Raw genomic sequence first — 24,015 nt, 5'->3', positions numbered from 1 at the left:
TATGTGCTTTATGTATAGTATATGGTTTCACTTACTTGTGGAATGTAAAAATAAAACAAAAACAGACATATAGACAAGAGAATGGATACCAGAAGGGAGGCGGTGGAAGGATGGGTGAAGAGGGGAGAGGAATATAGTTAAGAATATTGTGATAAGTTTATATGGTGACAGATAATTATTAAAATTAGTGAGATGATCACATTGTAAGGTATATAATGCCAAATAATTTTATTATACACAGGAAACTAATATTGTTAATATAAGTATATACCAGAGATACTTAAATTAAAATAAATACATGAAATGAAACCAGAAATTATTTCTACTCTGCCCTAATAATTGCAGATTTTTGACTTAGAGTCTCTCAGAAGGTTTGATCATTTTTGGTGTTCATATGATTATAACTATGTAGCAGTAATTTTTGTTTGGAAAATGCATACTTCCCATTTATTATTCCATTCACTGTTTTTTGAAGTCATAACTCCTCTATTACTTAATTGCCTAACTTGCATTTATTACACTAATTCTTTTACCTCTGATAATGAGATTTAAAGATATTGAAACTTGAGTGTAATTTAATTTCAACTAAATATAAAAGCTTAATTATTTAAATGGAACTCCCAACCATCTATCTTCAGACAGGTTCATTAATTGTCACTTTTTTAATAGAACAATTAATGGGGTTATTTTCTTATTGGCCTAGTTATTCATTGTTTTTAATGCCTTAAACCTTTGAGTGCATTGTCATCTGTTCCAGCCTCTAGACTAGGGGTGTCGAACTCAATCAGAGAAGGGGCCAAAATCTAAAATCCAGCCTAAATCTCGGGCCGAATGGTTTACTGAACAGTCATAAACTGTCATTGTGATGGAAACGCAGCGGAGTGCAGTGATGACAGTTAGGTGCGGGCCACATTGCAAGGCCTGGCGGGACGGATTTGGCCCGAGGGCCTTGTGTTTGACACATGTGCTCTAGACCATACAAATTAAGTAATGATATTCAAATTACCTTGAGTAAACAAATGTTTCTTATTTTTGAAATTTTTATTTACCTACAGCATTTTCTATATACGTATATATATATTTAAAATAACTTAACTCTACTTCCTCTTATAGAAAACTAGGTAGATGCTTTCACCTAATCTGGTCAGAGGGTGACTGTCCTAATATTTGAGAAATATCTCTAACCTAGCAATTTTTCATTGATGTGCAGTAAGAATTTTTAATACATAAAATACCTGACTATTTAGTTAGGGGAACTGACTTCTTTTCCCTTAGATTGTAAAACAAACAAACAAACAAACAAACAAACAACAATAAAAAACAAACCAAAAACACAGACTAGAACCAACACAACAATAGCCATCTGGTATGAATGCTACCATTTTTTATTTATTTTTTGTCAATTTGGCCAAAATTATATTTTTTGGTGTGCCACAGAATTTTAGTAATTATTTTATGTGATGCATGATATGGAAAAAGGTGGAAAATCAGTGCTCTAGAAGAATAAATCAAAACTTCCTTAAACACACTTTTGAGGGTGGAGGCATTTCTCTTTTGCCCAGAGTTGAACTCTATCAATTCAGCATGTTTCTTGGAACATATCAGTAGCTCACTAAATGTTTTCTGAATAAGCGAGTGTTACCTCAGAGAAGTAAATCAATAATGTCCTTAATCTAATTCTTCTCTAGCAGTGGTTAGGCAACAATGCAAATTTAAACCGTAATAGAGTTCTCTGATCTCACCTGTGATGGAATTGTCTGTCAGAGATACAAAGCTCATGCCAAGAATAAGTAGAAAAAATTAAAATGTTTTTTACAAAGAAAGAAAATCTGCTATGGCACAGGAGAGATAATGAAGAAACCAGGGCCCCTCCTTGAAACTCTCTGAACATTAAATGGTATCTCTTGAGCACCACAAGTTTGCTTCAATTTCAGTTCTTCTTAAAATGGTCATCTGTTTTATTTTATTGTTTTTAATTTAATTTTTAAATATGTTTCTATTGATTTCAGAGAGAGAAGGGGAGAGGGATACAGAGAGAGAAACATTGATGAGGGAATAAACATCATTTATCATTGATCAGCTGCCTCCTACACATCACCTAGTGGGCATGGAACCTATAATCTTTTGGTGTACAGGGTCAACTCTAACCAGCTGAGCCACTCGGCAATGCAAAATGGTCATCTATTTAATTAATTAATTAATTAATTCATTCATTCATATTTTTAATATTTATATTTTTATTGATTTCAGAGAGGAAGAGAGTGGGAGAAATATATAGAAGTATCAATGATGAGAGAGAATCATTGATGGCTGCCTCCTGCAAGCTCCCTACTGGGGACTGAGCCACAACCCAGTCATGTTCCCTTAATCAGAACTGAACCCGCAGGCCAAAACTCTATCCACTGAACCAAACTGCCTCGGGCTGGTCATCTATTTTATATCCCGGACTCTAGCCCTAAGCAGAATAATATGTCAGCAAATATTTTTACAGGAAAATTGAAGAACCAGGGATCATTTCGTACATCTTTCTCTTTCAGATCATGACCCAATCATTATATTTTTGTCTTCCCATTCATTAATGTGTGATGCTGTGTTTAGTATTTCCCTCTTTCTACATCGAAAGGAAGTTAATTTGTTGTCTAGCTCTTAGTTCTTAAAAGGAGTACTTGGATCAGTGAATATTGGCTTTTTATTTATGATCAAATCAAATATCATTTTCTGCACTAACAGTTTTCATTTCTTTGCTGCTCTTTTATTTCCACTGGCAAATTCCTTCTTCAGAGCATCATTTTTATAAAATGTCACATGGGCCTATCACTGAAATACAACTACACACTTAGAGGTTTGTGCTTAAACTGAGTAGCATAATGACCAATTATAAAGACTTAGAAAGAACCAGTATGTGTGAACCTGAACATGAAGCACATCTCTTATTTGTGTAGTGATGTGTGGACGGAAGAGCTAGTAAAGAAATGTATACTTTATACAGTTATAGCTGATATACTGAAATTTGAAACATTTTTGGTGAAATCTGATGTTGTTTAACTAAATCATGTAACTAAAATTTGTGCATATCAGAACCATGTAAAATGAGGAATAAATATATATGTATGTATATCCTATATAATAAAAGCCCAGTGACTGAACCAGTGGAATGATCAGAGTGACCAGAAACCAGCGAGATCAGGCAGGCAGGGGAGTGGTTAGGAGAAATCAGGCAGGCAAGCAAGTGGTTAGGGGCAAGGAGGCAGGAAGGCAGAGGCAGTTAGGGGCGATGAGGCCGGCAGGCAGAGGTGGTTATGGGTGATCAGGCTAGCCGGTGAGTGGTTAGGGTTGATGAAGCAGGCAGGCGAGTGGTTATGAGTGATGAGGCAGTTAAGTGAGTGGTTAGTTAGAAGCAATTATGCAGGCAGGCAGAGGAAGTTAGGGGTGATGAGGCAGGCAGAGAATGGTTAAGGATAATGACAGGTAGGTGAGTAGTTAGGGGAATGAATGCAGGGAGACAAGTGGTTAGGGGCGATGCAGAAGGCAGGCAGAGGTAGTTAGAGGTGATGAGGCCTCATCAGGCAGGCAGAGGGGGTTAGGGGTGATGATATAGGCAGGTCAGCAGTTGGAAGCCCGGGTCCTAGATTGTAAGAGGGATGCCCGACTGCCAGTTTAGACCTGATCCTCAGTGATCCCTGCGAGATCAGGACTAAACCACCAGTCAAACATCTCCCAAAAGGTTCCAGAAGGGTACAGGCACCCCATGCGTGCACACACAGACACAGACACACACCACACACACACACACACACACACACACACACACACACACTCAATTTATTAGTTATCAGGAAAATGCAAAATAAAATGTGATATCACTATACATTTACAGGAATAGCCAGGAATAGACATGGTAAGCAGAATTCTAAGATGACACATAACTGTAGCCTTGGTATAATTACTTCCACTGGGAAAATTATAGGACTTCACTACTATAATTATGTTATGTTATATGTAAAAGGGATTTTTGCAGCTATAATTAAGATTATTAATCAGTTGACTTTGAGGTAATAAAAAAGGATATAATCTAGACTAATCACATGAGTCCTTTACAAGCAGAGGAATATTTTCCCCAGCTGTTAGGAAAAGAAGAAATTAGATTTGAAGCATGAGAAGTCCTTAGTGTGAGGGGCGTTCTCTGTTGCTGAGATAGACAGGCTGTGGGTCAGTGGCGGCAGGGAGCTCAGAACGGTTCTTGGGCAGCAAGGCTAGGGAGACCGGTATCCCACTACTGCAAGAAATAAATTTTGCTAGCAACAGACACAAGCTCAGAAATGGATTCTTGACCCATAGACTTTAGATAAGTGCAAAAACTGGCTACCATCTTGACAATGGCCTTCAGGGACTTTAATCAGAAAACACAATTGAGCCTTCCTAGACTTCTAACATGAAGATCTATGATAATAAATGTATATTATTTTAAGATGCTAAATTTGTATATAGCAATAAAATTAATACAATATTAAACTTTTATAAAGAAAAACCTGACAAAGCCAAGTGTTGGAAAAGATGCAGAACTACTAAAATTCTTATTCTATTTTGGGGGATGCAAGTTAGTACAATCAGTTATGAAAAGCTGAACATAAAACATATGAGCATGACTTAGGAGCAATTTGTAAGTATTTTTTCAATATAAATTTATTTATACACCAAAACAGTACAAGAAAGTTTCTATACATTTTGAAATAGGCTCAGACCAGAAATAATCCAAATGTCTAACCAATAAAATGTGTGTGTGTGTGTGTATTGGGTCTGGCAAAAATAGTTCTATAGCTGTTCATATGGAAAATAATACAATAGTTAAAACAATACTAATATTATAATAAGCTCTATTTTGCATGCTTACAGATACTTTTGCCCCACCATATATATTCATACATAAACATATATCATATATATAGCATTCTTTGAAAAGTATAAGATTGAACAAACTGAAATAAGCCACATGAAAGGGTACACCAACAAAAGAGTAGGATGTAATTTATATAAAGTTTAGAAGTAGATAGTAAACTAATCTGTGGTTATGTAAGTAATTATAATGGATAAGTTTGGAGGATATAACAGTCATTAGAAAGGGGTACCACAAGATTTTTAAGGTGCTGGTAATGCCTATTCATTGATTTTTAAAAATATATTTTTTATTGATTTCAGAGAGAAAGAGAGAGGGAGATAGAGATAGAAATATCAGTGATGGGAAAGAATCATTGATTGGCTGCCTCTTGCATGCCCCACACTGGGGATCTAGCCCAAAAGGTACATGCTCTTGACTGGAATTGAACCTGGGACCTTTCAGTCCACAGGCCCATTCTCTACCCAATGAGCCAAACCAGTTAGGGCCCTATTTATTGATTTTAATGCTGATTAAACAGATGTGCTTATGTTGCAAAGATTAATTTAGCTGTGTATGATCTGTGTTCTTATTCTTCAATGAAATGTGTTTTTATTTTTTTTAAAGAAATACTAAAATGTTGGCAACACCTAGTGAGTGATGACTTAGTTTAGAAAATGATAATTAAGGATAATGTAATGATAATTAATGTTTTAGTTTAGTTACCTCTTTAATTTGACTTAAAAGAAAGTAGACGAAAGGAAAGTGAGAGCAGTTAATAAATAACTTTGACATTTACAATGAATTCTTTTAATAACGACAGTTTGCCGGGAGGAATCATACAACTCTGTAGTCTCCTGTGCTGCCGTAGTGCTCACTCCCATGGAACAAACAATAGAAATGAGGAGAGGAGAAGAACTAAAATTCCCTGAGCCTTCCAAACAGTAAGTTGTTCATTTGATTTTTAGAGATTTTTAAAACTTGTAGATAACTTATTTAGATTGCTCAGAAGTTGTGGTTTATAATGAATGTATCAATACTGCCATGTTAGAGCACAGAAGTAAATTTTGCACAACATTAAAAATCAATCTACTGTCTCATGAGTAACTTCTGTGGCTTTCAACTTCGTGTGTTTGAGCTATAATCCATCAGAGAGTCATGTCCTTACTTTATCTTCAGAACTTGGGTAAGAAGTCTGAAGCACTTTGTTTCCTTTTTTGGAAATGTGGACGCTCTGTTCTTGGATTGCTTGTTTTGTAGCTGTAGGATTTAATGATCTAAAATATGAATAGATTTTACTAAAAGCTTCCAAGCTTAAAATTGGTTTGCATTTTTATAATTTAATGTATATGTAAGTTTGATCTTATATTGAATAAATGATAGTTCTTTTCTTTATTATAATAATAAGAGACAACTAAACTCATGGTCACAAACGTGAGCTATATGGGCTTGAAATATCAAATAAACTAGGATTATTTTTGGGTATGCACTAAATAAGTGACAAAGGAAAACCCACTGATGACTTTCCAGTGAAAGTAGTGCCATACCTGCTTTAAGGTCAGAAATGAGGTGATGTAAGATGTTGCCAAGGATTGCTGGCTGGCCACTTCATCAGTGGGAAGGGTTCCCTTAAAGCACCTGTTATTTTCCCCCGTTGATAACACTGGATAATAATATTTGTTTCTTGATATCTTTCTACTGAATAAACTTCTGAAGACAGAGTTCTCTGGAATGAAAATGCCTGCTACTCTTTCTGAAATAATTTAGAAAATCCCTTAATGTTACATCTAAGAATGTTGAGTTCAAATGGAGCAATGTATATGTTTGATTGAATGAAAATAGTGTTAGTATCCTTATTATAGAGAGAAGTATTAAGCAATTCAGAAAGTAATGATTGTAATTCAGTTTTAATACAATCTAAAAGTGAAAACAATTTAACTGCTCTTAATATAGTCTAATTTTTAGGTTCCAAAAGCCATTCTTTTTGTCTAATGGGAGGAAAATTACACCTTATATATATCAATTAAATTATACTTGAAAACTCAAAAGTATTATATATAGTGTCCTCAAAAATGTATATACACATTAAGAGCTGATAGCTAAATTTTGAAAATGAAATGTAGTTTCTTAAACACTACCTTTATAATTATTCAATCTGTGTGTGTAGTAAGGTATTAGAATGTTGTAAGTTGAGACATTATCTTTGAATAACTATTATTTCCTTTAAATTCAGGATGGAATTACTTCTCTATGTAAAAATTTCCCTTTAATTGTACGGGCTTTACATGATAAATGCATAAAAATCTATTGAGTGTTTCAAACATAGGACTTAAAAAGTCATATAATTAGAATCTCAGCACATCTGTTGCAAAGAACTGCAGTAATCTCAGTATACTGGCTTCTGAATACATTAGAGTTTACATAAGAAAAAATATGTAAGATAATGTGTTTTTGAGGATAACATAATCTAGGTAAAGTGGTAAAATATGCACCTATGAGATCAATAGTGGTATAAAGGCAACAGATGCTATTCATCTAATGTAAGGTATGGATTTGGGTTAGACATATGATTGTTTAACATTGGGTCACATGTATGATATATTGATAAATTGTTCATGAAAATAAACTCAGAATATTGGTCTTAATTATACTGTTGTATTGGTATATCATTTTAGAATGTCCAAAATATTTTTGACTGAAATATTTTATATAACTTACCAACTTTTAGTCATAGTTTAGAGGAAAATATTCTAATTTTTACTAATTGTTTTTAAATTTTCTCATGTATTTATAATTTTTTAGACATTTTCTATAAGAAATAAAGGAAGAATAATGCATTTCTGTTAGGAACGAATTATACATTTTTAAGCATAGCAAGTTACAGGGAAAAAATATCTAAATCTTTTGGGAAGGAAAGCTGCATTCTGAGCACCATAGTGGAAGAAGGCAGATCTGTTCTCTTGTTGATATATATAAAGATTAGGAGGTAGGGCTCTTCTTATTATCTAATCTTCAGCTCTACAAATTTCAGGGGCACATATTCATTTATGATACATATTTACTCACTCATCTAATTTTGCCCAGTGCACAAAATTCGTGCACATTAAAGGAAATTAATTAGAGGAAATAATTTAATATTGCTATTTGCCCTTGTTCTATAATAGAAGTGCCAGGGATGAAAAAAAAATAGTAAAATGTATATGAAAACCTTACTCCTGTCAGGGTCTGGGGTGAACCACAGGACCCAGAGTCAAGTCCCCACCCATCCACATGCACCTCAAAATCGCATGAGACCCAACTTGCCCCTCCCCCCCACCATTGGACTAGATGTGGCCAGTCCTACCCTTGTCAAGCCCGGAGGGGCAGGGGCATAGTTTCAGGTCCCCTGGCCTGGTGCCAGGATGGGGGGGCATGGCCTAAGGGCCCCCGGCCCAGACCGGGGTTTGGAGCATGCCTTGAGGTCCCCCGTCAAGCCCTACTGGATGGGAGGCACAGCCTGAGTTCCCCTGACCCAGTACTGGGGGTGCACCTTGAGGTCCCCTGTCAAGCCCAGCCAGGCAGGAGGGTGCAGCCTCAGGTCCCCTGGCCTGGTGTTGGGGTGTGGGGCATAGCCTGAGGTCCTCTATCAAGCCCCACCAGGTGGGGGGTGTGGTCTGAGGTGGCCTATAGTGTTGGGGCGGGCTGATTGGGGGTAGGGATGGTCAGGAGAAAGGAAGAGGGTGTTTAGCCTTCAGCCTGCTCTTGATCGGTGTGGAATAGTCCAATCAAGGGTGGGCTGGCAGAGGGGGGGGTCTTCGAGGTTGGTCGGCTGGTTCCACCCCCTGATTGGGCCAGTTCACTGGCCACAGTGGGAGTCATAGTGACCAGACGTTAGGGTCATTATGACTATTATGGTCACTGGCTTTAAATAAATAAATATATATATATATATATATATATATATATATATATATATATTTATCGAAATGCATGTACTCTGTTTATTTATATCATGACTCAACATCTGAAATAAAGGGATTTTATAGTCATTATAAATTTAGAAATATAGAGATGAATATAAGAGCTAAATTATTCTATTACTTTTGCCAATTTTCATGTTTTTATTTTATATAGGGAAATCTAAACTTCCTAAGACATTTGGTTTATTGTTTTAATTTGTTGAAATGATGCATTAGCTAAATATGCTGTATGCATTCTAGGTTCAAGGCCTCCTTGTAGTGCTTCATTTCTTGACATAAAGAAAGTTTATTGAGCTGCTTCTGAAAGGGTACAAATGCCATCATTTAGTACAGATTGTCATATTTTTAAGAAGGGCTAAAAGTAACCTATTTTACTTGGATAGGTTCTTAAGAACGAACATTTAAACTTCTGTCAGCTCTTTTTATTTTCTCTTAATAAATAATGTATTATTACATTTGGAAAAGCTTAAGTAATTTCTAATGTCATCTATAAAGCTGTTACACAAGCTCTATAGCCCTACCGAAGTCACAGGAAAGACTTTTCTTATCATTAATCTTCAGCTCTACAAATTTCAGGGGAGCATATTCATTTATGATACACATTTACTCACTCATCTAATTGTTGAGTATTTGCTTTGTTCTTTGTACTGTGCTCAAGGCTGGGGATTTAGTGTTGAAAAGCAAGTGCTGTCTCATAACCTTAAGAGTATAGTCAGGGAATATACACAGTAATTAATTGCATCCAAGAAATCCAAGACTATAAATGTAACAATAGCTATAATGTAGAGGCAGTATCCTGTTATAAGATATGGGGCTTTAACATAACCTAGGATGTCAGGGAAAAGTTCTCTGAGGGAGTAATTCTTGAGCTAAGATCTGAAGGATATCAGTTAATTATGTGGAAAGGTAAAGATAGAATTATCCAGCACAGATAGCAGCTTGTCTAAATACTCTGTAAAGACTAGGAACAGGAAAACAATTGAAATAAGGTTGGGAGAAGTAAAAAGAACCCAAAAAACTTTTTTTTAACAAGGCGTGATCTTTTAAAAAAATCCTCATTCTGTGTTCTTATAGAGAACGTATTGGGTGTGGTGAGGGGAGTGTTGTAAAGACAGATTTTTTTTTGTTTTTTTTTTGAGAATCAATTTGTTATCATTTCTTCCCAAGTCCAGGTTCAGTGATCTTCCATTCAAAGCTTGAAATTAGCCATGGTGGGTGTATTTACACCATTACAATGGGCAAATCTTACAAATCAGGGTTTTTCCCTTCTCCCAAAGAGCTAGTCGTTATCCATTTTTCAGTACACTACTAAATGGAGGATGGGTTCAGTGCCTATAGTGAGACCATTTTGGTGATTTCTGACAGGAGCATTGATTAGGGTACTGACATTGAACATGGTGAAATGTGACAAGGGAACTGTGTCAATATGCATTTCAGAACCTAGGCAAAGTAAATATGGTTAAAAACTTTCAATATATTACCAAGTAATTGCATTAAGATTGGAGAAGAAATATGTACTTTACTAATTGTAATTATGATGAAATAATCTAATATTGTGACAATCCTAACGTGTTATTTTAAACTAGTAAGGCAAGAGAGGCCTTTGGTATTATTTTAATTTATATATTAAATATTATCAATGGAACTATGTAAGTGTGAAACCTATAAATCTACTTTCTACAAAATTCCTTTTTGAACCATTGCCATTGATTCTCACTGAAAATCCACATGAGTATCAGTAAATTGCACTTAGGTTCTTATGTAAGTTCTTTACTAATAAATTCTCTTCTACACTTAGTCTTTAGCCTTTGTTTATCTTCCATCACCTGGTACCTTAAAACTCTCCCATTTAAAAAAGTCAGAAACTGAAGCATGACATCAATGGAATCAGTTTGAGGCCCCTCATACAAGGCTTCTTTCCCTCTGATTTATTTGCATTGTTGCATGTGCCAGGGACCATGCCCTTTTATTAGTGAGCAGTGTTGTATGGCATGGATGTGTCACCATGTGGTTATTTATTCAGTCCTGTCCTCTTTGGATCATGCTTTGCAAAGTCGCTGATTCATGGAACCCCAGGGCCTTTGGGTGTGGAAGAGAGGTCATAAAGACCATCTTTACCTAACCTGGCTGTACACTACTGGTATCCAGTGCTTGGTACACTGCCCATAAAGATGCCCAACCCCTGCTTGACACCTCCAGTGACAGTTTATTCCCTTAGTAGGGGTGTCGAACTCAATCAGAGAAGGGGCCAAAATCTAAAATCCAGCCTAAATAGCGGGCCGAATGGTTTACTGAACAGTCATAAACTGTCATTGTGATGGAAACGCAGCGGAGTGCAGTGATGACAGCGCAGTGCGGGCCACATTGCAAGGCCTGGTGGGACGGATTTGGCCCGAGGGCCTTGTGTTTGACACATGTGCCTTAGAGGGAAGCCTCTTCTGATCCTGGCCAGCCTGTCCTTTTGGGAACTCTTCTTCATTTTCAGCATATGTCAACCTCCCTAGACCATTTCACAAAGGCCCTTATTCTTGTCCTGTGGCCAGTCAGGCTCAGAAAGCTCCCTCCTCACCACCACAGGCCATAGGTATTGAGAAGGCCAATCCACCACCCGGCATGGTGCTGATAAATGTTTGATTTGCAATGCTAGTTATTTTTGTTAGTGTATACTATTCTATCATATGGCTGAATCAAAATGCATTTATTCAATCTCCTGTTAATAAGCATATAGACAGTTTTCAATGCTTATTTTATAAATAGTTCTTCTATGAACATTCACGGGCTCCTGGAGCCAGTGTGAAGTTTCTCTGGGAGTGGGATGGTAGGGTTGTAAGGCACATCCATCTTTGAATTCAGCAGACAATGCTAAATCACTCACCAGAACTCCTCATGGTTCAGGCTGTTGCCCACAATTAGCCTTGTAAGGCTCTATACTTCTACCAGTCTTCGGGGTGTGAACTGGCATTGTGGTTTTGATTTACATCTACTTATTTTTAGTCATGTATTGTATCTTTGCAAATGTCTGTTGAACATTTGTGTTTCTTGTTCCATAAACTGCCTATCCATATCTTTTTTGTCCATTTCTTTATTGGTGATTTGACTTTTATATTTATTAGGAGAAGTTCTTTGTATATTCTGACCTCTAAACTTGAGTTGCTATGTGCATTGCAAAACTTTCTTTCAGGTGGTGGGATATCTCTTAATAAGTTATGACTTTTAATAAAAAAATTATTTAAAACAAAAGAGAGGCATGAATTTGATGAGTGTCTGGATACACAATACTATGAATATGAAATGGCCGTCTTCCCATGCAAGTTTTTAAAGAAATGGTACCTGTTTTATGATTTGGTCAATTTAAGGGTAGAAGAATTATGTGGAGGGACTTCTGTGCAGAGAGCTGTTGCCTAAATGTCAGTCCATTGAACAGCTTTTGGAGGAGGAGTTGTAGCTGGGAAGAGTAATCTTCTATTCTCAAGCACAATGCAGAGTCTTTGGGGAAATCATTCAGAGTTTCAGATGTATTCTCTGCCGTTGGAAGCACAGTGGACAGATGTTGATTTATGTCTGGAAAATGGAAGGGTACCATGGACTAAAATCTAGAGGATGAAGATTGGCCAGCCAACTGCTTACTAATGTTGCTACTCTTTAATGACACCTCCAGGCTTTTTAAACTTCAGACCTCACAAAACCTGAATCTCTCCCTTCATACCAGCCCCTTAGATCTAGGCAGTCAGGAAGGAGTCTTACCTTGGATTCTGCACTTGAGAGGATTGAGTTACATCCTTTCTCTAGCTGTGCCTCTTTTAACAAAGCAAAGGTTCCAGAGTTAAGGTTTCCCAGCAATCAGAAGCCAGTTCCTCCTGCACCAGCTTGCTGGGATTTCCCTGCTCAAATGGCCCTAAGTCCTCCCTACTGTGTTGTACTGCCTGTGGTCTGATAGGCTGCAACGAACAGCTGATGACAGTAGTGGTGGACAGAGCTTAGAGAGGTGGCTGGGGCACTCATCCTGTGAGGCCAGATTGCAGGGGAAGAAGCCCAGGGTCCAAACGAAAGGGAACCCTGTTTAATTAATTAAGTTATATTAATTCATTTCACTTATGAGAGGATCCTTTCCTGGTTCATCATATCTATTTTCCTCATCAGCCACTGGTTTGTGAAACTAAAAAATAAGACTCAGAACATTGATTATTTTCAGACTTCATGTGTTACTAGGGAACCGGAGGATATTAATACAAAATAAATACATAAAAATCTCTGGAGAAACTGCTCCCCTTGATTGAGTGTTGTTATTTTATCTCTCTGCAGTTTATTTCTCTCTAGTGAGGCATAATATCTCATCCCTTGTGTAGACAGCCTGTCAAGTCAAGAATTCCTATTGTAATATTTGCATCTGGGTTGACAATCCTTCTTTGTGCATCGAACATACTATGCTATTTTTCAGATGAGTTGGGACAGCCTTGATTAGATGAGTGAAGTGTTTCGGCTCACCAGTGCAGTACAGTACCATTGTGTGCTTTATAGAGTAATATAAATACAATTTGTCAGACCACTGAAAATGACTGCAGGGCCACCGCCATTGTTGTGAAAGTAGATTTTACACACAGATAAAAGGAATGTTGTCAACTTTCAACTGCCACTGCTAACATCATCTTGAGAAAGATTTCTGTTTCCAGATAATTAAGATACTTCATTTGAATTTATCCGGTAGCATAAATAATTTAATTAAAAAATATAAAAAAATAATATAGTCCTCACCATTAAATTTTGCTTTCCCCTTTCCACAGAAGATAGGCCAAGAGAGAAATCAAAAGCTTTGAAATTTAATGTATCTCTACTTAGAAGTCTGAAGAATGTAAACCATATTGGAAATTTTATTGAAATCAAGTATCCTTGATAAAATAAGGATAATAGCACTTGCTTTGTAAGATTGTTTTCAGTATTCCGTGTTTAAATGTAAAACAAGTAGAATAATCTTGGGCACAAGGAAAATAAACAATAACAAGTAACTGACTTAATATGTCTCCTATGAGTAAGTTGGGGGAGTGGTTGGGGAGAAGTTCTATAACAATATAAATTGTTCTATTAAATTTATGATCTTAGATTTTACTCACTGTACCTAATCATAGGGTGATTGCTTATTATTTTTGGAAGGAGTGTTATATTTTTTCTTCTGTTAGATTTGAATCTATTTTACAGCAAATGTTGCCTTTCAAATATTTTTTAATACTTACACTAGAGTCCCAGTGCACAGAATTAGTGCATGGGTGGGGTACCTAGCAGCTGCTGGCTGCTGGCTGCTGGCTGCCAGCTGCCAGCTGGGGCCTCCCTTCTTGCAGTTGGCTGGCTGACCCCACCCCCTGGCGAAACTCTTGGTCAAGGGGACAGTTTGCATATTAGGCTCTTATTTTATAGGATAATAATTAGTAGGTACTAAAAATACTAGAGACTTGATTATTTTGGAAGTGAAATACATTATCTTTGATTTAGAAAGTAGAACCAATTATGCTAGTTGTTGTATACCATCAAATTGAAAATAAAGTTAGGTTTGATTAATGCATAGCCAATATTAATAATACTTTAATATTAAATATTTAGAAAGTTAATATGTCACATGAAATTCAAACAGTAATTTTATCAAATGTATTCAAAAGGAAGATCTCTGAATGGAGGATCTGGAAAACTGACTTTCACATTTGGGACAGAGCAGGCTATTTGTATTTCTAAACCGTAGTTGCTTATAAAACAAACATTTGCAACACAAACTTCACAGAGAAGTTCTAAGTAGAAAAAGTCTAGGAAAGCATGCTGTAAATTTGAAGGAGCCCACTTTTCTTTTTCTTCCTTTTTAGAGGAATATATAATGAAGCTTTGTCTGGAAGGAATTCGGACATCTGGAAGGTGGCTGGTCGACCCAGTCTAGTTAGCATATTGTCCTTTTATTAGTATAGATAAGTATGCATTTGAATTTATAAATGATAAAAATAATTAGATATATAAGTTTATATAACTGCATATCGGGTCTAGTAATAAGTAATGTCGTTTTTAAACATTCGTTTAAAATCTTGCTTCGCATTGACTTGTATTGACGTAATCTTCAAAAGCGTGGTATCTACAGAACGTGTGAAGTGCAATTAACAAGTTTTGCTTGAAAAAGTTTGTGTTTAGTTTGGTTATTGTTGCAAAACTAGGGCTAAGAAGATGGCGGATGAAGAGCATATTCAGCACTGCATGCTTTATGAGTTCCAATTAGGAAGAAAAGCAAGTGAGGCTGCAAAAAACATCTGTAGTGCTCTTGGTCAAGATGCAGTTAGCGCCAGAAAATGCCAGCGTTGGTTTGAGAAATTTCGCGAGGGAAATTTTTTGTTAGATGACAAGAGTGGTCGAGGCCGTGTGTCCAATTTTGATCAAGAAGCTCTTCAAGCTCTTTTGGTGCAAAATCCTCAAATTACCCAACAAGAGCTTGCGACAACTTTAAATTGTTCACAAAAAACAATTTCCAATCAATTGCGTGCACTTGGCAAAGTCTAAAAGTTTGGAAAATGGGTTCCTCATGAGTTGACCAACAACAACCGTAATCAAAGAGTCACAATTTGCAGTTCGCTCCTCTCTCGTCAAAACCGTTTGCCGTTTTTAGAGCAAATTGTTACAGGAGATGAAGAATGGGTGCTGTATGTTAATTTGAAAAGGCGGCCTCAATGGTTGGACAAAAATGAGGCTCCGCAGCCCACGCCAAAACCTGACTTGCATGCGAAAAAGTGATGTTGTGTGTTTGGTGGAATTTTAAAGGAATTCTTCATTATGAACTTTTACCATCTAACCAAACCATTACAAGTGCAGTGTATAGTGCCCAATTGGAAAGGTTAGCCCAAGCTTTAAGAGAAAAAGAACCCGCGCTGATTAATCGGAAGGGCGTAATTCTTCACCACGATAACGCACGACCGCATACTGCAAGAATCACTGCTGAAAAACTGCGCCAGTTGGAATGGGAAGTTCTCCCTCAACCTGCATATTCTCCTGATATTGCCCCTTCCGATTACCATTTGTTTCGTTCTTTGCAAAACTTTCTTCTTGGAAAAAAATTTAATAATGAAGAATGCCTCAAAAATGCATTGACCGAATTTTTTGCATCAAAATCACAAGAATTTTACAACAGAGGGATTAAAATGCTTCCTGAGCGTTGGGCACAAGTAGTAGAAAACAACGGCAACTATATTGTTGATTAAATTTTGTTGTATTGTTTAAATAAATTCGATTTAAAAAAAGTATTAGAAAACGACATTAATTATTACTAGACCTAATAAATATAAATGTATAAATGCTACTGTACTTTGCATTAAAATTAATATTTCTACTTCTTATGTGTTACCTTAGAGTGATAAATATTTTTTTAAAAAATATTAAAACTACCCAATGAGATACATGGTAATCTGAAAGTAGGAATTTATCAAGCATAAAATATAACTTCTCTGCCATTAAATTGACAAAATGATGACAAATATAAATTTTAAGTGAATTTATATAACCAATTTTATGCCTAATGGGTCAAAAATTTGTAGAATCAGTGTAATATGGTTTCACTATCTTAAAATTTCATGGAAATCATAAGTAAAAGTGGACCCTATATGTGCTATTTTCTATACTATAATGTAAAGAGAATTTTTTTTGTGAGCTACAAGACTCAACCTCAAGCCAGGATCAGTCAAGATGTTTATTATTTTTAGTGATTTATGTAATCCCCTTTCAAAAAAAATATATGGAAAATGATTCAAGTGCTGTGTTAAACAATATGGTTGTTGTTTTTTTTTAATAAACAAAATATAATGATCTGGCAGTTCCACTTTTGTGTATAAACCCAAAAGAATTGCAAATAGGGACACTAACGGATATTTGTACAGCTATATTGATAGCAGCATTATTCCAATAGAAAATAGGTGGAAGCAATCCAAATTTCCATTAACATATGAATTGATGAACAAAGTGAAGTGTATACATACAATGGAATATATTCATCCTTAAAAGTTACAGAAATACTGACTATTGCTGCAAAGTGTATGGACTTTGAAGACATTATGCTAAATAGAATAAGCCCATATCAAAGGGTACATAATGCTTGATTCTACAAATCTGAGGTTCTTAGTGTAGTCAAATTCATAAAGACAGAGTAAAACTGTGGTTTCCAGGGGTGGGGGAAATTAGAGTGGGGAGTTATTGTTGAATGGGTTTGGAGTTTCATTTTGGAAAGATGAAAGAGTTTTGGAGATGGATAGTGGTAATGATTGCACAACAATTCATTTTGTAGTGCCATCGAACTACAGATTTTAAAATGGTTGGAATTGTAAAATTTTTGTTAATGATATTCACACACACACGTACACACACACACACACACACACACACACACACATGCACCCACACAATGGAGAGTGCTGAGAAAGACAATTTTATGCTGGTACAGATGTTCCCGAATTTCATCTATCAAAGACTAGTGCCAAGCTGATGTTGTTCACTAGAGCAATGGTTAAACACACAGATTCCAAGAATCTATTCTAGGAGATTTATATTTCCAAACCAACTTTTCTAGTTTGGTATGTTCAACATCCCACTCATTCTCTCCTGGGATGTCACATAACATCACAAACTCAGCATGGCCAGTAGAGAATTATTTGCCTACTGACCATCCCTCCAGCTTAAATAAACAATCAGACACATTTTTCTAAGATTTGTTTCTCCTCAAGTGTTAGCTATCTAGTAAGTGAACAATTAACTATCTACCATCTATTATTAGCTATCTACCATTTATTCCTGAAACCATGGACAGTTTTGATATTACTTCTCTCCAGCAGGTTCTCTGTACATGTACTGCTACTCCCTAGCAAACCTCTCAGCTGATCACAGTTGCCTTCAAAGTAAAATTCTATAGTATTTTCTTATTTTATATATATATATATATATATATATATATATATATATATATATATATATATATTGATATATATATTTGATTTTTTACAGAGAGGAAGAGAGAGGGACAGAGAGTTAGAAACATCGATGAGAGAGAATCATCGATCACCTGTCTCCTGCACACCCCCTACTGAGGATGTGCCCGCAACCAAGGTACATGCCCTTGACCAGAATCGAACCTGGGACCTTTCAGTCCGCAGGTGGACACTCTATCCATTGAGTCAAACCGGTTTTGGCTACAGTTTTTTCTTGACCCTCCTTTAATTCAGTATTCACAATTCAGAGATCTTTCAAAAATGAAATCTCCTCAAAACTGTTGCTCTTAGTCAAGTTAAATATTTTTTATCATATCTTTTTGGGCCTTGGATTATTATCTATTGTCCTTCTACCTCACCTTCACCCATCTAAGGCCAGTTCCCTATTTCTCTTCCCTCACACTGGAATTCAGTTCTCAAAATGCATACTTCCTCCTTTTATTCATGGCTGGGATATACAGCGGTAGGCAAAAGTAAGTTTACTGTCATGTGTAAGGAAAATAATATAATAATCCTATATAATAAAAGTCCAATATGCTAAATGTCTGGTTGTCCAGTTGTCCATTCAACCAGTCAAAGCATAATATGCTAATGATATGCTAAGGCTGCTCAACCACTTTCTATGATGTGCACTGACCTTCTGAGGGCAGACACTCTGACTGGTAGGTTAGCCAGCTGCTGGGGTCTGACTGATTAGGACTGAGTGAGATGGGCCAGACGTGCCCTAGAGCCCTCCTGCGGTCCCTCCTCGGCTATTCAACCTCCAGTATCCTCCTTGGTCCCAATCATGCACCAGTGGGATCTCTCAGCCTGGGACCTCTCACAATCTGGGACCACTTGGGGAAAGACAAAGAGCTGGTTTCAGCTTGATCCTGCAGGCCAAGCCCAGGGACCATTTGGTGCATGGATTCATGCACTGGGCCTCTAGTCTACATTTTTAAAAGGCTAATATGCAAAGTGTCCCCTCTGGAGTTCGACTGGGAACCAGGAGTTTGATTGCTCACTATTATTTGTGCTGACCACCAGGGGGTGACATGGAACAAAGGAAGGTCCTGACTAGCAGCCAGCTGCCAGGGAAGGAAGGCCCTGGCTAGCAGCTGTAAGGCCCTGATTGGCCCTGATCACTGGCCAGCCCTGGGGATCCTTCCTGTATATAAATTTCATGCACCCAGCTTCTAATTAATAAATAGTACTAATAGGGTAAACTCTGTGTTTCACATACTCATCACCTACTTTTGCCCACCCCTAAATATTATTGCCTTTGCCTGGAAGTTTCCTCTGCTCTTTATACTGGCTGACTTCTATACCTCAGTTCTTCAAGTAGGAGCATTCTTTTATGTGCTCTACATTCTGTAGTTCTCCTATACTTTACTTAGCATAAAATAGTTAAGTGTATGAAAAAGTACCAAATCAATCATTGTGAATGGTCCCGTCATTAGTCATTGAAATCCTATTTTTCCTTTATATTCAAATAATAAGGCTTGTACTTTACTCCCAAGAACTGTGTTGAATACAATGTTCCTTACCTTTACCCCCACATTTCAGATGAATCAGTAATTCTCTTCCTCCTGGTCATGTCTTTCTCTAAGGTTCTGAAGTGCCAAAATTGTTGCTTTATCTCAGCTATTTCTGGCTGCTAATCTGCAGTGACCTGCCATCAGTGTACTGCTTCTGTGCTATTTTTTTTCTTTCCTCAGTAATTTTTCTATCAAGTTCTTTCACCACTTTTCCATTCTCTTCCTACATATATCTTATACATGCTCCAGAGTCACCATATCAGTTTTCATCATCTTTCTTACAATAGATCCCTTTTGTTTTGGAATCAGCAATATGCCTGCCACTGATGATGAATCATGTCTGGTCTAAGCCTTCACTAGTCATGACAACCCCATTCCCACGTACTAGGCTTTTGTCTTCAGATGGTTACGTGAGTCAGTTATAGACAAGGGGATATAATGAGATGTCAGCTGAGGGCTTCTGAGAAATATTTTCTTCTTGATACATAGATTAAAACACTTTCCCCCTCTTGTCTCTCTTCCTGTTTCTGGTTTTATCAATGAAGACAGGACACTTGGAACTGTAACACCCATCCTGAAACTTTAAGGCTATTCTTAAATATTTAAGGAGATTAAAAAAAAAAAAAGCTGAGAAGAATGCCAATTCAACCTTTAGCTAGCAAACTTGATGTTAGATAAATAATGAATATCCTTATTCTTTATGACATCTTTAGAGGGAATTCCAATTCATACCACTTTGCTCAACAATGTAGAATCCAGAATTCCTGTTATTTTCTTAAACAGTACAACTAAATTTTTTGTCTTCAACTCTCCCACTTAGATCATGCCCATAGGTCTTTACATTTTTTTAAAAGGTCACTTTAAGTAGGTTACAGATGCCCGTCTTCCAGATTTTCAAAGTTTGTTAAATGTATATCACAGTGATTGTTTTTTATTTGATGAGTGCAGGGACCCTTTCTCTTATTCACCATTGCATCTGAAGGCCATACCAAAGTATCAGGTTCATAGGAGGGGCTGTAACATGTATAGAATAAGTGGTTGAAACCATGAATATTTATCTAGGGTTATGTAGGTTGTAGTAGAGATGTTAACACATATTAATAAGAATGGCTTCTTGTAAGAATGTATATTTTAACAGTTTTTAAAAATATATATTTTATTGATTTTTTACAGAGAGGAAGAGAGAGCGATAAAAAGTTAGAAACATCGATGAGAGAGAATCATCAATCAGCTGCCTCTTGCACACTCCCTACTGGGGATGTGCCCTTGACTGGAATTGAACCCAGGACCATTCAGTCCGCAGACTGATGCTCTATCCACTGAGCCAAACCAGTTTCGGCTATTTCAACAGTTTTGAATGTCCAAAAGAAAAATGGAGAAAATCAGGTCTGCAGAGATAGTATGTTCCCCTGTTTCTAAACCATTTCTGAACCGTTTGTGAGGAAATGTAGGATGAATTGTTGGTCTACAATAGTTACTTAAAAAACATCCTTTGTATTCCAAGATATATAAGAAAGCCCCATAAAGTAGGTCCTCATGTTACATCGAAGATCTGTTCCTACTGCACGAAGTACCCACCTACATAAACACCTACATCACTCACATGGAGCACATACACATCAGTAATGAAATGAAACAGTAAAAAAAAAAAAAAAGAAGAAAGAAAGAAAGATAACTATTCCTGACCTTTACTTGTGGCAAATGAATAATAAAAATATAAAGCACATATGTAGATACATTGAAATGACAAAACTTTTTTTTTTTTTAATAAATAAACGGGAGATGGTGACATAACCACGAAATGATCTAAGTCAAGTTCCATGTAACTTGGACTTGCCTGTATATCTGAAGATAATACGTATAACAAAAAAGTCCTCTACATGAGAATCAGAAGATATGATGACCAAAACTTTTTAATAGTGAGAAAATACTTAAGTGACTGAAAACTAAAACAATGTTATAATAATTTATCTTATATTTTACATTTAAATTTTATAATTATAACTATTTGGAAGGTAGGATATTTTGAACAAAATTATGAAGGCTCTCAAGATATGACATGCTTCACTTCAATTGTATATTATTATGTTAACAGAAGCATTTGTACAACAGTACACCAGGATTTCATTGACTTTCACAAAAGCCTTTAAAATTATCAATGAATTTAAAATCACCCTTTAAGTAATTTGTGCTGAGGATGGGACTATGTATGGGGAAAGAGTATTTGAGGGAGCATTAAATTTATAATGAGGGAACATTTCACTTGTGAATATTTTATTGTATGGCAGTTTTTACTTCTCTGTTCAGAATCATAAATATGAGTCTGTAATAATAAATACTAAGATAATGAGAATGCCTTATACTTTATTAATTCTGGGATTAATAATTAATGATAATTTTCCAAATTCATGATGAAGTTTTCTCTGAATACATGTCATTCTTCAACATTTATCTATTTTATGGAGGATATTCTCTTGATTCATGTTTTAGGTCATTATACAAGGCAATTAACACCAGTGTACATGGGAAGATGAAAAAAATATTTCCATATAAAGAAATGGAATATTTTCTCAAGTGATAATGAATTTCATTATCTTGTAGTTCAATCTTATAAGGGAACATTCTCTTATTTTGAGCTGCAAGTAAGAGCTATATGCTATTTTAAGAATTATACTTTTTAAGACAGATTTAGAAAATATACTGGACAGAGGTAAAAAACAAAACAAGCCTCAGCTTTGGGAGTCAACTTTCATGTAATACTGATGGAGATTTCACTAATTTTGGCAAAGTGGAAAATTTATATTTTGTCTCTTGAATATTTGGTGACATTGAGCAAGTTACATAAACTTGCTGAATCTTAAGGATTTACACATTTTGAAGTGTACACCCAATTTATAAAACCCTTAGATATTTTTTTAAATGGTTGAAAGCATAAAAGCTATAGTTGGTGCTCAATATATAATAGCTAGACTATTTATTGAAGACTGTCTGCTTTTCTCAAATAACAATTAAAATAAAAGTCTACCATTTGGTCAACTCTTTATACCTTAAAGCTCATGGCCCCAACCCCAGCATACTTTCTGAGTGGATACTGCCATAGATAGGAAGTGAGAAAGAAGGGGCTTCCTGGGTAACATAGCCATGGGTTCAAAATAATTTTATTTTCCTTCTGCTAGTATGTCTCTGCTGCTGCCTGCATTCCTAGCTTTGATATCTGAACCTGGTTCTCCTTGCCTGGACACCTCATTTCTGTGGTCTGTTCCAGTTGACATTCTTTTCAGATACTTTCATAATTTCTAGTTCCTGATATTAATGTGGTATCAACTTACCCTGTCTGTGAATCACCAAATATTAAGATGACTTGATTCTTCTATGTTCTTATGGTTTAGGTCCTATTGTTCCCTGAGGTAAATATTTGCATAAACCTTAATATGGTGCAATTTCTCTCCAATTTTTGATATCTATATTCTATGTTTGGCAATTCATTTAAATTTCTGAGCTCTTGTTACTTTTCAATGAAATGGTTAATCCATAATTTAACAGTGGTTCTCCTAATTAGATAACAATGCTTTAAAAATCACAGCAACTTCAAGACTTGCTATTGTTATGAATTAGAGTTGAACTAACCCCATGTCCATTGGTAATGGCTAGCTTGATGATTTCCCAAATCTGTTAGCTTATTAAGACTTATTGTGTTTTCCTATTTACTTTAGAAATGGGCATTTAGGCATCACCAGGTAGTTACAGCTTAGCTTCTTGACATCTACTTTACTTCATCCTGAGTGACTGAAATAACAGATGTCAATGTATTTCATGTCAACAGATGTATAAATCATTTCCCCACATAAATAATACTACCCCGTTGTAGAATTAATTACACTTGAGCTAAAGGATGCCCACTAACTTTCATATGGATACTTAAAAATTTAATACTTATATAACATGTAACTACAGGTCTAGTGCACAAATTTATGCATGGGCAGGGTCCTTTGGGGTGGACTGCCTGGTGCTCCTTGCCTACCGCTTCCATTCATCCCAGCCTGGTTGTGCCCAGTCAGTCCGCTTTGGAAGGGGCTTGTGCTGCTGCAGTGGTGCTTGCCAGCTGTGAACCCTGCATCTGGCACCTGTCCCAAGGTGTGTGTGTGGGGTGTCTGGTAAGTGATTGGCCCTCTGGGCAGCTGGTGGGAAGCCCTTGCTGGCCTGGGATCTGGATCCATCCAGCTGACTTTTGTGCCAGTTGTCAGGAACCACCTGGTGGCCTCTTTTATATAGTTTATAACTTGCTGAGCATCTAAAGAAGGGAAGTGGCTGACTTCCAGGAGGCCTGTGGTGGCACTGTGGGTGGTGGCAATGTCCAGAACATGCTGGCAGCACCAACCTGTCCATCAGTGGCTGGCCCGTTCTCTGGAGACTGGACCTGCAGGACTACTGAGGGAGTGCGTGGCTGACGCTGGGTTGTTGGACCACTGGGACCGGTTGGTCAGCTGAGCTCCCACAGCGGGCGCACACTGACCACCAGGGGTCAGAACCTGCATTGAGCATATGCCAGCTGGTGGTCAGTGTGTGTCATAGTGACCAGTTGACTGGTCATTAGGTCGCTTGGGCTTTTATATATATAATAATAGGAATGAATAATGATTCAATGATTTATAGTTTGTGTCAACTTGTTATAG

The 24,015-nt window shown here is 36.6% G+C and overlaps 1 protein-coding gene across 2 annotated transcripts in view; it reads left to right on the top strand.

Annotated features, from left to right (window-relative positions):
• Positions 1–24,015, top strand: part of CCSER1 (coiled-coil serine rich protein 1) — a 1,094,278-nt gene that overhangs the window by 235,239 nt on the left and 835,024 nt on the right. For both annotated transcript variants that reach the window (XM_036411399.2, XM_036411402.2), the window contains exon 5: positions 5,697–5,817. In XM_036411399.2, coding sequence (XP_036267292.1) covers positions 5,697–5,817 — 121 coding nt within the window. The remainder of the gene's footprint in view (positions 1–5,696; positions 5,818–24,015) is intronic.

This window comes from Pipistrellus kuhlii, unplaced genomic scaffold (genome assembly GCF_014108245.1).
Source record: "Pipistrellus kuhlii isolate mPipKuh1 unplaced genomic scaffold, mPipKuh1.p scaffold_m20_p_1, whole genome shotgun sequence".
Taxonomy (NCBI): Eukaryota; Metazoa; Chordata; class Mammalia; order Chiroptera; family Vespertilionidae; genus Pipistrellus; species Pipistrellus kuhlii.
The sequence above is the reverse complement of the archived record's forward strand: the minus strand, read 5'-3'. Positions and strand labels throughout refer to the sequence as shown.